Raw genomic sequence first — 17,607 nt, 5'->3', positions numbered from 1 at the left:
TTAGGTCTGATGTGAAAACTTTAATCTCATCTAACCTGATCTATGTATAAAATTCTTTTGCTCTCATAGGAAAAAGAGCTGATAAAGGAAAATTCTGAAAGAGACAGGAATACCAGACCACCTGACCTGCCTCTTGAGAAACCTATACGCAAGTCAGGAAGCAACAGTTAGAACTGGACATGGAACAACAGACTGGTTTCAAATAGGAAAAGGAGTACGTCAAGGCTGTATATTGTCACCCTGCTTATTTAACTTCTATACAGAGTACCTCGTGAATAACGCTGGGCTGGAAGAAGCACAAGTTGGCATTAAGATTGCTGGGAGAAATATCAATAACCTCAGATATGCATTTGACACCACCCTTATGGCAGAAAGTGAAGAGGAACTAAAAAGCCTCTTGATGAAAGTGAAAGAGGAGAGTGAAAAGTTGGCTTAAAGCTCAACATTCAGAAAACAAAGATCATGGCATCTGGTCCCATCACTTCATGGCAAATAGATGGGGAAACAGTGGAAACAGTGTCAGACTTTATTTCTGGGGGCTCCAAAATCACTGCAGATGATGACTGCAGCCATGAAATTAAAAGACGCTTACTCCTTGGAAGGAAAGTTATGACCAACCTAGATAGCATATTCAAAAGCAGAGACATTACTTTGCCAACAAAGGTCCGTCTAGTCAAGGCTATGGTTTTTCCTGTGGTCATGTATGGATGTGAGAGTTGGACTGTGAAGAAAGCTGAGCGCCAAAGAATTGATGCTTTTGAACTGTGGTGTTGGAGAAGACTCTTGAGAGTTCCTTGGACTGCAAGGAGATCCAACCAGTCCATTCTGAAGAGGATCAGTCCTGGGTGTTCATTGGAAGGACTGATGCTAAAGCTGAAACTCCAATACTTTGGCCACCTCATGTGAAGAGTTGAGTCATTGGAAAAGACTCTGATGCTGGGAGGGATTAGGGGCAGAAGGGGACGACAGAGGATGAGATGGCTAGATGACATCACCGACTCGATGGACATGAGTTTGAGTAAACTCCGGGAGTTGGTGATGGACAGGGAGGCCTGGCGTGCTGCGATTCATGGGGTCGCAAAGAGTCGGACACGACTGAGCGACTGAACAAAGGGATAACACAGGCGATTAAATAGTTAATTGCCCTAGCAGACTGTAAGTAGAAAAAAAAAGTATGGGAAACTCCTGGAAGTTAATGATCACTCAAGAAAGCAGGCTTTCTAGCAAGCAGCCTTGCTTAGCAACAAAACAATAAAACAGAAGCATGAGACATGCCCCAAACAATAAAAGAATGGTGGCATGAGACCCACATCCTGCCCAGTGAGCTCAGTAAGTTAATGAACCCCTAGGACATGCTCTCTGCACACATCAACAACAACAACAACAACAACAGTATTTTCTGGAAAGGTGACATTTCAAAGTGAAAGACCCTCATTGTACTGGGACCCGAAATAATATTTCCATAGTGCCACAACAGTCCCACCTTGTCCATGTAGGGACAAGAAAACTCTCCTCCTCAATACTGAGGAGGAATTACGATGGAACTGTGATATCTACTCCAGAATTGGCCTCTCACTGAATTCTTTCTGTGCTGAGACATAAAGAACTGGAGCTCCCTGGAGCCCCCTAGAGATTTCAGAGGCAAAACAAAAATGTTGACCTAGAATGTACTGGGACTCCATGATCTTAGACTGACGATGACTCAGTTCTGGCCACATTCTTGAATCATGCTCTTTGTAATTTGAAATGGAAGATAAAAATGTCCTTAGTGAAATAGTAATAATAATTTTTACTAAACTACTATGCTAAACAATCTAAAGAGAAGGAAAATAGTCTTCTGGTGTACAAGTCTTAATGCATGGGCTGTTTATATAGTTATAATATAAATGCAAATTCTGTAAGTATTGTCCCTTAATGTGTTTCTTATGCTTCTTAATGCACTATGGCTGTCTCAGCACAGAGTTTTAGTAAAAAAAGCTAAGGCTGTTTAAATTAGAGCTGTTTAAAAATAGCTTAAGCTATTTAAATTAGAGCTAGAGATAAGGACTATCAAAAATTATCTTCTATATTAAGATGAGAATTATATTTTCCATATAGCCTCTAGTAACCCAAGTTAGGTACTGATCAAAGATATATCTTGGGTTGACATTCCATTCCTTTCGTAGAAATTCTTAAGAGGAAAACCATACATGAATAATTAACGATATTCAATAGCTTCAATTCATCATGATTTGTTAAAGATGCCCAAATGAATCTATTTTAAAATGATTGATTATCATTTTTCAGAAATAGATTTTAATAAAACCTCAGGGCTGAAATGGCTTCAAGCAAATTGTTCTACTCAATTGCATACTGACATTATAAAATGATTTCATAACACATAGCAAGGGCTATAAAAATGTTGAAGCTCTCAACTCCTAGCTATCCTATGAGAAGCTTAATCCTTGGTAAATAATTCACAAGAGGGGGGAAGAAAGCTGATGCTTCTCAGTACTGTTACCTATTATATTAAAAAAAAATGAGAAACAGCCTAAATCTCCAGCTCTAGGGAGTTGTAACTCAATTGGCTATTATGCAGGCATCAAAAACTTTAGGGACAAAGATCACACACATAAATAGAAAGATATTTATTATTTAACTTTAGATGAGATTCTGAAGAAATCAAAATAATATACATTTCTAATTGTTCACAAGTATAGTGTATAGTACAGTCAACAGTTATACAACACTGAAGTAACTATTGCCATACATTCAAATGGTATTAACTGCATTTCATCAGTGAGAAAAAGATTATACAAATATTCATTTAATAGTTTATTTGTTGATATATCTATTTCAGAACAATGCCCATTCCATTCTGGTATAATCTGTATTAAGTGAAAATGGAGTTTTTCAACACCTTATGGAAATACTACGGAACTCAAGGTTAAACACAAAGCGCTTTTCAAAATTATTAATCTGGTTTTGAAGCAGGTATTTTAGCAAAATTCAATGTTTCAAATAGCTTTTCTAGGTCAAGAAACCAAATTTAAAACTGCAAAAATCAAATGTTTGTATTTATTCCATAATGACATTAAATATCTGTAATGATATAACCAGTCTCGAACTTTTTCATAGAAGTTAAACGATGTGTTTCAGGTCATGTTCAGCGGCAGTCAGAACAAGAACAAAAGTTTCCATATTTCAGGATTACAAGAAGGAACTTCTCATCCCTTCCTACTTGTATTCATGCAGGATGAATGAACATCCCAAGTATATGCACTATTTGCTAATTGTGACAATTGATTTCATTCTGTGGCACTGTGCTTACTTCATATTTTAAATCCATTTTATGATATAAACAGCTATCAAGCTACCAAACACTTGCTAGCATTATGCTCTTCCCCCCTTTGGAATAGTTTTTAAGCAAACGAAGTTACTGAGGGATTTATTTAAATTGAAGATTGAGTTTTGCTATACATTTTCATTCAGTTCCCATAGCAACAATTCAAATCACACCATCTGTCTCTAAATTACTTTTTATTAGAATTCAATTTTATGTATCTGTTGAAACTGAATAAAGTCAAATAATGGCCTTGAGGAAAAAAACTACCACAACTAACTGGCTATAAATATAGCTTTATAAACACAAGCTAATTTAGATTTAACTTATATCTAAGCATTAAAGCAGCAACTATGCCTCTACTGTAAACAATAAGAATGACCTAAATGCATACAAATGTTTGCATGTGAATAAAACTCCTTCGTAGGTAAGAGATATTACTTAAATTATGAACTGATTACAAAGAAAAAAATCCAGCTTTATTTCACTTATGTGCATCTTATTCCAAAAAGCATTCGAACTTGAGGTGTAAAAGTTAAAATGAGAAATCTACAAGAAGGATAAAGACTAGAGTGGGAGGGAAGGAATATTTCAAAGGACTTAATTTAAAAGACATTAACCTAATACCATCCTAGGTCTGTATAGTACTGCCCTGTCACACAATCGTTTTCACTTGAAGAAATTTGACATCATAAACTAGAAACATTTCCCAGGAACAGTTATACCACAGGGAGAATAATATTCATAAAAGTTGTGCTTTTGCCTGAGGGCTTTTGCTCACTCACATAGGTAGCTACTGTGTGGAACAGAAAAAATCTAAATAATGATGATGATGGTGTCATTTAATGTCCAGGTTGATACTGTGTCTCAATCACTGTTTTATTGGTACTATGTACCAATCACCATTTTAAGTGCTGAACTTCTATTAACTCACTTAATCCTTGCTTAAGCTTATGAAATAGGTAGAATTAATCTTCCCAATAGTTATAAAGATCTGTTCTTGTAATTTTTTTCCCAATTTCTATTTCTGTAGTGCAAGATTCCTAAAGTACTGGTCAATCCCTTCACATATGAACCAACTCAATGGAAGGATGGGGAATGGAAGACAGGGTAGACAAAAATATATCTCTTACATGTTGACAAAATCAGTAACGTGGATAATAACATATGTGTATGTGAATACTCACGTTCTTTCCTCTCTCAGAAGATGTATTGCCCTAAATGAAGCATTTAAAGCAAAAATCTTCCATCACTACCCAGGTATGAAAACCCCCACATGGCAAAATGGTCACTCCTTAAAAATCCACACGCCTCTGCTGCCCAAAGCCTTCTACTGTTTGATGGTGGAGGCTGGTCCTAACAGCATGCTCTCAACATGCCCTGATTTTCTTGCTGTCCTAGATCAACTTGTATCCATTATCTTCTAGCCTTCTGAATCAGAACTCCCTGGGATTTATTTTCAGCACAGAATTTGCTACAATCAATAGGAACATCTTTCTAGGTAGCTAAACATACTTCTTTACATATAGTCAGATTTATCCTTAATAAATAGCCTCCCTCTTCCATCCTCGTATCTTCTGTACGAGCACTGCACCAATACACTATCACCAACTTCCATCAGTGAGTAAGGGGATAATTTCTGAAATTCATCCATATGCTACAAGGTAAACTGTCTAGGGGAAATCTGCTTTTTAAAGTAGCAGACTGAATATCTTGAATGAAACAGTTCTAAAATACTGCTCTGCTTCTTAGTGGCTGTGGTAATTTAAGGCCCACCTTATAACTCCAGGAGAAGTATTACTTGGGGTTTTTCCCTCAGACATCAGTGAAAATATGACACACTAGACAGCGAACCGGAACCTCAAGACATATAGCAGAGCCATGGGAAAACAGCAACATGCAGACGAGCCTGCAACAATAAAGAATAAGGCAAGCGCATATGCCTTCCTGCTTTTTAAAAAATACATACCATGGTATAATTGTGAGCCACTTTATGCAAATCTGTACAACCTTGAGCATCAGCAAAAGAACGGATTCCAAGACAGTTGGATGGGTGAAGCTGTTTCATTAAAAATTTACAGCATGCTTCTACAACCTGTGAAAGCTGAAGAAGGCAAGCTGTAGATAACAGGCACTCAATATTATCTTCTTTTAATTCCAGGCGGCCTTAATGATAAAAAGAAATTCCATTAACTATGGAACTATATTAACTTTGGTTTATAATGTAATTGATGCAAACAATAATAATTCTAAGAGCTCATGACATGCATTCCAGATATAGATGATTTAAGACATTCCAAAAAGAAAAAAAGGACTAAATGTGAAAAATAAGCTACCAGTGCTTTGTGACTTCTACTAAAATAAAAAATGAATAGCTTGTTTCCAGAATTTTCAAAGAATGATTAGTAATAATGCAAAAAGTGAAAAACATTGTACAATTCATCAAATTATTACATTAACATGTAAAAATATCATTCAAAAGCTTAATTATAATAACCACTTTAAAGGTTCTAATATAGAGATTTTATCTACAGAGGTACCACCAAGGGTGGTGATTATAACAGCAGAACTATTAACTGTGGTAGGCTTAATAAAGGCAGAAATCTGAAATCTAATAATACAACTTACATCTAAGAGGTTTTAAATTCATTGTATTTTCACATTTATTACCTGTATATGCATATTGAATCAAGGACCATAGGGAATTCGGTTCTACACCTTCCATTTTTATTTCTTCTTGTCTTGCTTCCCTGACATCACTAGTAAACATGGCAGCAAAATAATCTGAGACAGAGGAGAGCACCAATCTAAGAGCACATCAGAAGAAAAAAAATCAGTGATGACATCAAAGCTGATGTTCAGTAGTAAACACTTGGCTTTCTTTCCTTCTCTTTCTTCTATTGTTTAAAAAACTTTGTTACCCATAGAAAGTGTCTGGTACTAAGAAATGCATTTTAAGTTTGATAAATTGCTTTATGCTCTAGTCTCTTCCTTTGTTTTTTTCCTTTTGTCTTTTTTAACTTTTAATTTTGTATCAGAGTATAGCTGATTAACAACACTGGGAGAGTTTTCAGGTAGATAGCAAAGGGACTCAGCCATACATATACATGTATCCATTCTCCCCTAAACTCCCCTCCCATCCAGGCTGCCACATAATGTCTAGCAGAGCTCCATGTGCTATACAGGAGGCCCTTGTTGGTTATCCATTTTAAATACAGCAGTGTGTATACATGGTGAGCTCAAGCTCCCTACCTTCTAGTCTCTTCCTTTGAATAATAAATTTCTATTACTGAAAGTTTTCTGCCAATGTAAATGATTTACTCATTCACTACTCAAATATCCCTTTTTATCATCCTGAAAAAAAGCTGTAATATTATTTAAACTAATGATATATAGAATGCAGGAAAAAATGTAAAGGTTCTTCAGCTTATCGTTTTTTAAAACAACCTAAGGTGTTTTTTTTTTTTAATTATATAAGTAGTAAATACATGGGAGACATCTGACACTGGTTTTAGCAGGTTATCTTAAACTTTTATGATTTTTAAATTATTAGAGTATACTATAATGTTTATATTTTGTTATAGAATTATAGTATCTTTGTTACCACAATACAAAAGTATATTTTGTATCTTTTTACAATAATACATTATTATATAATAGGTATGTCTCTGTCCAAATTATTGATAGTCACATATATGCAAAAATAGACTTTAAGTGGTGGCACTACTAGTGGTAAAGAACCCGCCTGCCAATGCTGGAGATGCTGGAGATTGTGATCTCTGGGTTGGAAAGATCTCTTGGAGGACGAATGGCTACCCACTCCAGTATTCTTGATAGGAGAATCCATGAACAGAGGAACCTGGTGGGATATAGTCCATGCGGTTGCAAAGAGATATAGATACTTTGAGATGTGGTGGTGTGAAAACTAGACAAAAGATCCCTTCTTTTATGGAGTCACAGTCTACAAGAAGACAACAATACACAGCAGAAGTAAATTCTACATTATGGCAAGAAGTGATAAGTGCCACGGGGAAAAATGTAGGGTAAGAGCAAATGGGGAGTTGGTTTAAATAGGTGGTCTCACTGGAAGGTGACACTTGAGATAAAATTTGAAGGAGGTGCAGGAATTAGTTATACAGGTGTTTGAGAACAGCATTCAGGCAGAAGAGTAGCCAGGGCAAACATCAAAAGGCAGAAGCGGCATCCCTACCACATGCAGGGAACAACAAGGGGGTCAGAGCGGCTGAAGCAGAGTGAGTAAGATGGTGGGCAGCATGATAAAGAAGTAACAGCAAGCTAGGTCACAGAAGCCACGGGGAAGACATGGGGTTTCACGCTGCAACGTGAGGAAGCATTAGAAAGTTTGATCAGAGGAGCGACCATATCTGAGTACCACTTTACTGGGTCACTCAGGCAGCTGTGTAGAAAACAGAATGTAGGGAAAAGAGTGAAAACAGGGAGATGGGTTAGGAGTTTCTTGCACAAGTAATCTAAGAGAGATGATGGTGTCTTACACAGGTGTTACAGGTAAGGTACTGAGTTCTGTTTTGGAAACAGGAAATTTGAAATGCCTCTAGAAATTCTGGTTGAAATATCTCTAATAAACCCACACTCACAACATGGACTTTTGGTCACAACATATAGTGGCATCTCAATAAATGAATGCTGATTCAGGCATTAAAGACTGTAAGACCAAGCCCATGCTTCCTAATTTTACTTTCACTTTAGAAGGTTTAACAAAACTTTTGGGACACAGTGTTAATTAGTTTTGAAAGGTATAAAAAAAAAAAAGCCTCTGGGATCATAATGGTGATTAACACTGAACAATTAAATATGGAATTATTAGGAGAAAAATTGTTCTTTATTAAACAGTTTCCATTTCCTTTTCTTACAACAAAAAGTAATACCTCATTACTGTTAAATGCTTTTATTCCCTAGCACTACTGCCTTTCATATTTTCTGGAGGTCAGCAAACAGAAGTTGGGATGTGCTCAGTTGCTCAGTCATGTTCAACTCTTTGCAGCCCCAAAGACTGTAGCCTGACAGGACCCTCTGTCTATGGAATTTCCAGGCAATACTGGAGTGGGTTGCCATTTCCTACTCCAAGAAGGTGGGATAGAGTTGGCTATTTTAAAACTCAACAGTTTTGCCACTTCATTCTACCAATTTGTTTCTAAATAATCACCACTTTAATTTCCATTGAGTTTACCGAAAGTTACACAACAGATAAAATTAGGTGGGGTGTGACTTAAATAGTAGCTGAAAACTATGCCAAATTATTACACACTGCGTGCTCACGAAGAGTCAGACACAACTAAAGCAGCTGAGCACACAGTGCGTAATAATTTCATATGCACTGTTTTCTTTGCAGAAAGTCCATGAAATACACTCCTTTACCAAAACACTCCACTGAATAATCAATTAGAACAAGTTACCTCAACATATATTACTAAATGATCAAGGAAGTATTTCACACATATAGGAATTTAGAAAACAATTACCTGTGAGCTGGAATTCTGCGATCACCAGCAACTAAAATTACATCACATAACTGTTTGTGTCTCAAATAGTTTTCCATCTTTTTGAATGTTTGTTCAGCATGATTAAGGGCTTGGAAGAATTCATCTGATGAACATGGCTCCATAGTATGGGAGGATGATAATGTCTGACTACTATTGGAAGTCCTGAAAAGAAAGAGAACACATGTTTTGAAACATTATGAACACATTAAAAGTATCTTTCCTATTAAGTCCTTTTAAAGCCTTCAAATGTAACAGAAGTAATAATACCAGTCAATATTAATGTGTAATCATCTATCATTTTTGCCTTTTAAAATCAATGACAGATCAAATCATCTGTGTTTCTTACAAACATTGTGAGTAAATGTGATACCTTCTAGCTAACAGCTATGTAACACATATTCTTTGACTGTCCTTGAGGTCTCTTCTCTGGTCAGTATGACATCTCTGCTGAAGAAGTGCCAAACTATATTCATACTGACAGCCACAGTGCCAACATTATATTTAAGGGTAGAGGAGATCACTTTTTGAAGGCAGGAAAACAATTAAACTATTTTGCAGATATAAATCCAAGGTATCCTTTATTTAAAAATGGGTTATGTTTCACAGTTCATTTTAAGACAACTGTTTATAATACAAAATATATGATCATAAACACAGTATTGTAAATAATTCATTTGATTTTAGATAGTATCTAAAAATTATTTGAAATTTCCAAATTATGTGAAGAGTGTGATGAGTTCAATATTTTCATGATTTCTTGATGGAAAAAGTGAAAAGGTTGAGACTAAGAATGAAATCCTAAATCCACCCCTTTCCTCCTTCCCCCTAAGATCCCTTCCCCAAGATTATCTGAATCAAGTAATTAACATCCCATGGTTATGCAATTAACCACAAAACCACCAACTGGGCCATAACTTAGTTCTCATTTCTCGTAAGATCTACTTTTAAGGATATTATGATTCTGATAAATGCTTTGTTGAATCAAGCCTTGCTATATCTTGAGAACTTTCTTAATATAAATATCTAATAACCTTATCAAAGTCTTTGACTCTTTTATAATAAAGGGAATTGAAGCCAAGGAGATTAACTGCTTTGCCACAAGTCAGAGAGTTTGATCATGGCAGAAATAGGGCCATTGCAGAGAAATCTGTGTGTTCACCAAAACCCTTTTTCTCCTGAGAATATAGCTAGACTGCATTTCCCAGCCTTTCTTGCAGATGGGTGTGGTCTTATAGTGGAAATGAACTGTGTCACCTCCCAGCTAAAGTGGCCAAGAGCAGGTGTGTATCTCCCATTCTTTCTTTCTCTAACCATGAGGACCGAGGACTTACATGGAGGAAGAGGCAAAATACACACAAGTGTTTATAACAAGGATTATATATACAGATTCTACTCATAAGAATTCTCATGTTGATTCAGATGTATCAGTTTTGAAAGTTAGCAGGGCCATGAATAGTAAGTATCTCTATCTAAAGCCTCCCAGCTCACTGCAGTTTCAATGCCATACAAATATGGGTCCTAAAGAATGTTCTTAGACGGTAGCTGTGAATAATGATAATAGAAGCAAAATATAGATTATCTAGAAAGTATTTATTGCACATTATGAATATTATTGGTGTAATGACTTGGGAAACCTAGTATACAATACTCAACTTTACATTTAAGATCATTAGAATAAAAACATATGGAGTATTGTATAACTGTATGTTGCCTATATAAATAAATGAGAATTAGAAACTATTTTAAAATCTAGGGTAAAATGTAATATAAGCAAAAACAAATAGTTGACTTTGATGAATACCAACTTGAAGATTTAAAGCATTTCTCAATAAAATGTAGTTTTCTATTGTCAAAATACTGACAACATGATTATGAGGACTAGTGATCTAAGGATGAGGGAAGATTAGAATACCTAATTTTGTGTGTGTATGTGTGACAGCACAGCATGGCATGCGGGGTCTTAGTTCTGATCCCCTGCAGTGGAAGTGTGGAATCTTAACCACTGGACTGCCAGGGAAGTCTCTGAACATCTGATTTTATAAGCCCAAATTCTTTCAAGAATAAGAACACATGAAGTAAAGTTGGGGGGGTGCTCCTATATTTTGCATCACATTTCTCATACTTTATAATAAATTCTCAGTAATGACTGGACAATGAATTAGCTGGGTGTTTTTTGAGTAATGAATTGCCATCATCAAAACACACATTAATGTTTAATTCTGAAAGAACAACAAAACTTTATAATACTGAAGCTGCTAAGTCGCTTCAGTCGTGTCCGACTCTGTGTGACCCCCTAGACGGCAGCCCACCAGGCTTCCCCGTCCCTGGGATTCTCCAGGCAAGAACACTGGAGTGGGTTGCCATTTCCTTCTCCAATGCATGAAAGTGAAAAGTGAAAGTGAAGTTGCTCAGTCGTGTCTGACTCTTAGCGACCCCATGGACTGCAGCCCACCAGGCTCCTCTGTCCGTGGGATTTTCCAGGCAAGAGTACTGGAGTGGGGTGCCATTGCCTTCTCCATTATAATACTAACATCACTAAGTTATTACAGGCTAGCTTTGATGTTGGTATAAGTCCAATTAATAAAGGGGCCATCTCTTTTCTTGTCAAGAACTTTCAAGGTGTTTAGTTCTTCAGTCTGAGACATGAATCAGGATAACCTGGAAAGCATTTCAGTTTCTGTGCTCAAGGTCTTATTCCTTACGATTGATTCAGCAGGTCTGAAGTGAGACCTGAACATTGTATTTTTCAAAGCCCTACAGGTGATCCTAACACATCGTGGATTAAAGGCCACCAACAGACTTCAGAGAAGAGATGCATACATTATACAAGTCAGTATGTGATGAATGTACAGATTCAAAAACACTGATATATGTAATAGATACTTCAAACATGTAAACTGAATTTCTTTAAATATTTTAAATGAACTAGTAGAACTTAATAGAATACTTGTTATTTTCAAAATGAACATAATGGTAAAACATTAAAATTGTTTAAATACATACACATTAACAAACAACTATTTGTGCTTCTAAACATTTTTAACTTAAATTGCTTTCAAGGCTTCATTTGCTATCATGTGTTAAACATGCCATTTCAATGATGTGTTGAACATGTTATTTCAATACGACAATTAATTCAGAGATTTCTGGGTATAGCAATCATTCCCACAGCTTCAGATGAAGGATCAAAAGAAGTACAGGCTTCGGATTTGTGTCTGTGGAAGACTGAAGCCATCCATTCACAAAAGGAACAAGAAAGAGGTAGGAACAGAGCTAATCACACGTGAAAAGCTGCACAGCTTTCCAACATTTTTTGTTCGAGGAAATTTGGGGTCTTGTAATACAATGTTAATAATCTAAGAATTTAGTTAAAAAAGAATTTACTGCATATCCATACAACTATAGAACCCTAGCCATTAGAACCATTATATACAGAATCTTTGTATCCAGAAAGAACCTATGCGGTCATTTAATTCAACCCCCTTACTCTGCAGATGAGAACACTTTGAGGCCCAGAACAGCACAAAGAGATCAACAAAGGACATATAGGCAGCTGGATACAAAGCCAGGACCTGAAGCCATTCAGAATGTTGGTCAAACCACTCACAAAGGAATGGAAATTTTTGCTAACCTCTGCCCGAAGCATCAGTGAGTGCAAAGACTAAAGGTTTGAAGGGAGAATGATAGAACAAAATGAATGAGGATAATTTAACAAGAAGAAGACACTAGAATTAAAGATCTTAGACAAAAGTCTACTACTGTGTTACTGCCCCTTAGCTAGGTATAAGAGAAAAGGAGTCTCAAGTTTCTATGTGTAGAGATAACATCTCTATCTCTGGCTAATCAAATGTTTTTAATACTGTGGGTCTGTGTAGTTTACAGTGTCAGTATTGTTACTATTACCGTTTTTTTCCTATTATGTGCTTTGGTTTCAAGGTGTGAACTGGAGAGGTATGGTGTATGATTAAGAGTATTTTAGGAAGGTTCTAGAGCTGTGCTATCCAATACAGTAGCTACTAGCCCCACGTGGCTATTTTAATTAAAATAAAAATTCACTTATTTAGTTGAACCAATCATATTTCAAATGTTCAAATAGCCTCATGGGGCTAGTGGCTGCCAGATTGGACAGTGCAGATACAGAACGTTTCTGTCATTGCAGAAATTGCTTTCTATTGCATAGTGCTGATTTGACTCTGTCACCATGTATCTGGACAAGTATTTAACTTCTCTAAGTTTTACTTCCAACAGCAATACAGATAAGTAATACATAATACTTTCTTTTAGAGGATCTTTCATGGGAAGACTATTAAATGAAGTAATGAATGCATAGCCCTAGCATAGAATAAATATACACTCAAGGTAAATCAACTCCTATAGTAGAGCCCCGCTTTTCAAAGACCAATGGAAAGACCTGTAATCTCAGCCTTTTGTCTTACACGTTGTTGTTCCTTTGGCTGTCTTCCTAAAAAATGATCCCTAGCATTATTAATTTTTATAACTAAATTTCCTAATTCCCGATTAAAATGACCTTTAAAGAAATCTGAGTGCTGAAGAATTAATGCTTTTGAACTGTGATGTTGGAGAAGACTCTTGAGAGTCCCTGGGACTGCAAGGAGATCCAACCAGTCAATCCTAAAGGAAATCAGTCCTGAATATTCATTGGAAGGAATGCTGAAGCTGATGCTGAAGCTGAAACTCCAATACTCTGGCCACCTGATGTGAAGAACCGACTCACTGGAAAAGACCCTAATGCTGGGAAAAATTGAATGCGGGAGTAAAAAGGGAGGACAGAGGATGAGATGATTGGATGGCATCACTGATGCGATGGACAGGAGTTTGAGTAAGCTCCGGGAGTTGGTGATGAACAGGGAAGCCTGGCGTGTTGCAGAACATGGGGTCGCAGTCAGACACGGTTGAGTGACTGAACTGACTTAACACGCCCAGTAGACATCCTAACCCATAATATAAACATCTGGGAATAGGCTATTTATGGAGCATTTAAAACACATCTGTCTGTGAGTTCTACTTTATCTCTGCATGGTAACAGAAGAAAATATCTAACATTTCCGCTTAGTTTTATTTCTTTGATGTTACTAAGACGGTAAGTCTTATTTCAAAGAACTGCATCATGAGATCATTCAAATCTTTTATAACATACATTCAATATAGAATAATGAACTCTATATTGCTGGATATTGCCAGGTCACAGGGAAACATTTAATTTCTAGCTTACTGTTCCTCTGCAGTAGGCAATCAATTTATAAGTCAGAAAAATGCCTAAACATAGAAAAGAGGCAAGTATCAAACAAATCAAGTCACCAACTATGTAAGATGAAGCACTGCACCAGTTGTTAAAACTGTGGGGATGCAAAGAAGATATGATTTTTTTTTTTTCAGTGAAGGGACTTGGAATTTGAGGAGCTGAGTTTTATGAAGTAGAAAAAAAGTAAACAGCAAGAATAATCACTTGCAATTCTTCAGATTTCACATGTGTGCACACACAGTATGCACTACAGCCAAAACTACCTCTTTATTACAAATTATGTAGATTTCTTCACTTTCATCACCAGAACTTGCATTAGGCTTTCTTTTTTTTTTTGTATTTATTTATTTGCTATGCTGGATCTTAGCTGTAGCATGCAGGAATTTTAGTTGTGGCATGTGGGATCTAGTTCCCTGACCAGGGATGGAACCCGGGCCCCCTGCATTGAGAGCTCTGAGTCTTTGTCAGCGGACCATGGGGGAAGTACTTGCATTAGGCTTTCTTAATGGAGTAATTTTTTCAAAAGAAGTTTTAAGAATCACTTCCCAAGGATTATACACTACATGATTTTGAGTAGAAAACAAAGCTGCATTGAAACTCTATTCATGGTCTGTCTGGCTCACTCCCTAGGTAAGTGATTTATTCCTAGCCACCTGCCTCAGCTTTTGGCATTCAGAATTCATGCCTTTGCCAACGTGCAAATGACTGTATAATGAATCTTTTGGCATCTTTTGCACATATTCAAAGTCACAAATGTAAAATAAGAATGTAAATTGCTTAGTATAGGCTAGCAGTCTCTAAAAGAATTTTATGCATATCCTTTACAGTATACTTTTAAGCATGTGCCCCAATATATAGACATTTGACTTTATAAAAGATATACATATATCATACAATTATTTATATTATAAAACAAAAAAGAGATTTAAAAGATAAAATGTAAATAAATACATTCCAGTTATCCATATTGTAGCATTCCTCCAACAAATCATCTTGTACATTCTCAACTGGAATGTAACTGGTATCAGAATACAAAGAAAGGAAAGATCAGCATGGGCTAGTGTCTGGAAAGGCAACAAGTAACAGGTGAGATCTGATTACTGAAACTCTTAAGAGTTTAGATGAGTAACGAGGAAGAGGAATTGGAGTCATCTCTTTTAAGGTGAGGACAAGGCAAGGTGCATACAGAGAAATGACAAGAGACAAAGAAAAAGACCTTCACCTCTTCCCTTCTCAAGAGAAATATTTTTGAATTTAAGGCGTTCGCTGCTGGTCCTGTGGCCAGAGTATCTGTAGGGAAGAGTTAAATGTTGTTTATATAAGAATCAAAATTTCTAAAACAATAATCAGTGTGAAGGAGAAGGGCCAGTGGGCACCCTCATGCAAGGCTGCTGAGAATTAAAATATTTAACACCCCTGAAGGGCTTGCCAGGTGTTTCAGTGGGTAAAGAATCCACCTGCAATTCAGGAGCCATAGGAGATGCAGGTTCGATCCTTGGGTTGGGAAGATCCCCTGGAGGAGAGCATGGCAACCCACTCCAGTGTTCTTGCCTTGAAAATCCCATGGATGGAGAAGCCTGGTGGGGCTACAGTTCATGGGGTCACAAAGAGTCGGACGTGACTGAAGCGACTGAGTATGGACACCCTTGATGTTCCTGAAATGACTTTGAGAATACAGATTAAAAATCCCCAAAAATGTGCACACTCTTGGGGCTTTATCTAGAGGAAATAGTCATCTGTATGCAGAGATCTAGTTAGGGGGTGTAGGGGAGTAGGATTATCATAGATTGTTTCCGATAAGAAAATATTGGTTAAATAACCACAAGTTTTGTCTGTGCATAGAATGATTCAGCCATTTAAAAAGACACAGAGGAACATTTAATGCCATAGCAGGTTGTTTTATTGGACATTGCCTTTGCCTATCCAAGGATTCTTTCTTACGGTGACAGATCCATTTCTCCCTTTTGGGAAACCACACATTCCCTACCTCAGCTCTCAGGAACTGGGCAGAGGTGACTCCTCCCACTGAGCAGAGGTGAGCAAGGGACCAAGGCCTGGCCAATAGGAGTGTCATATCTCTGGCAATCACCATCAGTTGGGTGGATATGAGAGCCAAACAAGGCCAGAACGAGTCAGTTTCAAGATGTTTGTTGATGCTCTTGGAAAAGAGTCACTCTCTTTCCACGGAGGAGGCTAAGCTGATAAAACTTAAGCTTGGAGCTGCTAGCGGATTTTTGCTACCACACAGATAACCTGCATAAGGAAATGCCATCACAGAGAAAAAGAGAATCTAGAAAGGGAGGAAAAAAAGGATTTCTGGCATTATTTGAGTATTTGAATTCATCACATCTAAAGTTGAGCTTTTATTTACTTCTGTGAATCAAAAACTTTAGTTTTTGCTTGTCAGTTTGAGTTGGGTTTCTGCCTTTTGTGACCTACTTTTTATGTTTGTTGTTGTTTAGTTGGTAAGTTGTGTTTGACTCTTTGTGACCCCATGGGATTTCCCAGGCAAGAATACTGGAGTTCGTTGCCATTTCCTTCTCCAAGGGATTTTTCCAACCCATGGATCAAACCCACATCTCCAGCTTGGCAGGCAGATTCTTTACCACTGAGCCATCTGGAAAGCCCCTAATTTTATGTTTCAGCTCAGTTCAGCTCAGTAGCTCTGTCATGTCTGACTCTTTGCGACCCCATGAAGTGCAGCACACCAGGCCTCCCTGTCCATCACCAACTCCCAGAGCCTACTCAAACTCATGATCATTGAGTCAGTGATGCCATCCAACCAACTCATTCTCTGTCGTCCCCTTCTCCTCCTGCTTTCAATCTTTCCCAGCATCAGGGTCTTTTCCAATGAGTCAGTTCTTCACATCAGGTGGTCAAAGGATTGGAGTTTCAGCTTCAACATCAGTCCTTCCAAACACCCAGGACTGATCTCCTTTAGGACAGACTGGCTGGATCTCCTTGAAGCCCAAGGGACTCTCGAGAGTCTTTTCCAATACCACAGTCCAAAAGCATCAGTTCTCTGGCACTCAGCTCTCTTTCTAGTTCAACTCTCACATCCGTACATGACTACTGAAAAAAACCATAGCTTTGTCTAGACAGACCTTTGTTGGCAAAATAATATCTCTGCTTTTTAATATGCTGTCTAGGTTGGTCATAACTTTTCTTCCAAAGGGAAAGTGTTTTTTTAATTTCATGGCTGCAGTCACCATCTGCAGTGATTTGGGAGCCCCAAGAATAAAATCTGTTTCTGTTTCCCCATCTATTTGCCATAAAGTGATGGGACCAGATGCCATGATCTTAGAAGAAATGGAGTAGCCATCATAGTCAATAAGAGAGTCCAAAATGCATACTTGGATGCAATCTCAAAAACAACAGAATGATCTCTGTTCATTTCCAAGGCAAACCATTCAATATCACAGTAATCCAAGTCTATGTCCCAACCAGTAACGCTGAAGAAGCTGAAGTTGAACAGTTCTATGAAGACCTACGAGACCTTC

The 17,607-nt window shown here is 37.3% G+C and overlaps 1 protein-coding gene across 6 annotated transcripts in view; it reads right to left on the bottom strand.

Annotated features, from left to right (window-relative positions):
* Positions 1–17,607, bottom strand: part of KLHL5 (kelch like family member 5) — a 148,196-nt gene that overhangs the window by 40,333 nt on the left and 90,256 nt on the right. For all 6 annotated transcript variants that reach the window (XM_069593889.1, XM_069593887.1, XM_069593884.1 and 3 more), the window contains 3 exons: positions 8,824–9,006; positions 5,993–6,129; positions 5,292–5,488 (listed from right to left, as the gene is read on the bottom strand). In XM_069593889.1, the coding sequence (XP_069449990.1) occupies positions 5,292–5,488; positions 5,993–6,129; positions 8,824–8,966 (477 nt within the window). In that variant the 5' untranslated portion in view covers positions 8,967–9,006. The remainder of the gene's footprint in view (positions 1–5,291; positions 5,489–5,992; positions 6,130–8,823; positions 9,007–17,607) is intronic.

This window comes from Ovis canadensis, chromosome 6, assembly GCF_042477335.2.
Source record: "Ovis canadensis isolate MfBH-ARS-UI-01 breed Bighorn chromosome 6, ARS-UI_OviCan_v2, whole genome shotgun sequence".
Lineage (NCBI taxonomy): Eukaryota > Metazoa > Chordata > Mammalia > Artiodactyla > Bovidae > Ovis > Ovis canadensis.
The sequence above is the reverse complement of the archived record's forward strand: the minus strand, read 5'-3'. Positions and strand labels throughout refer to the sequence as shown.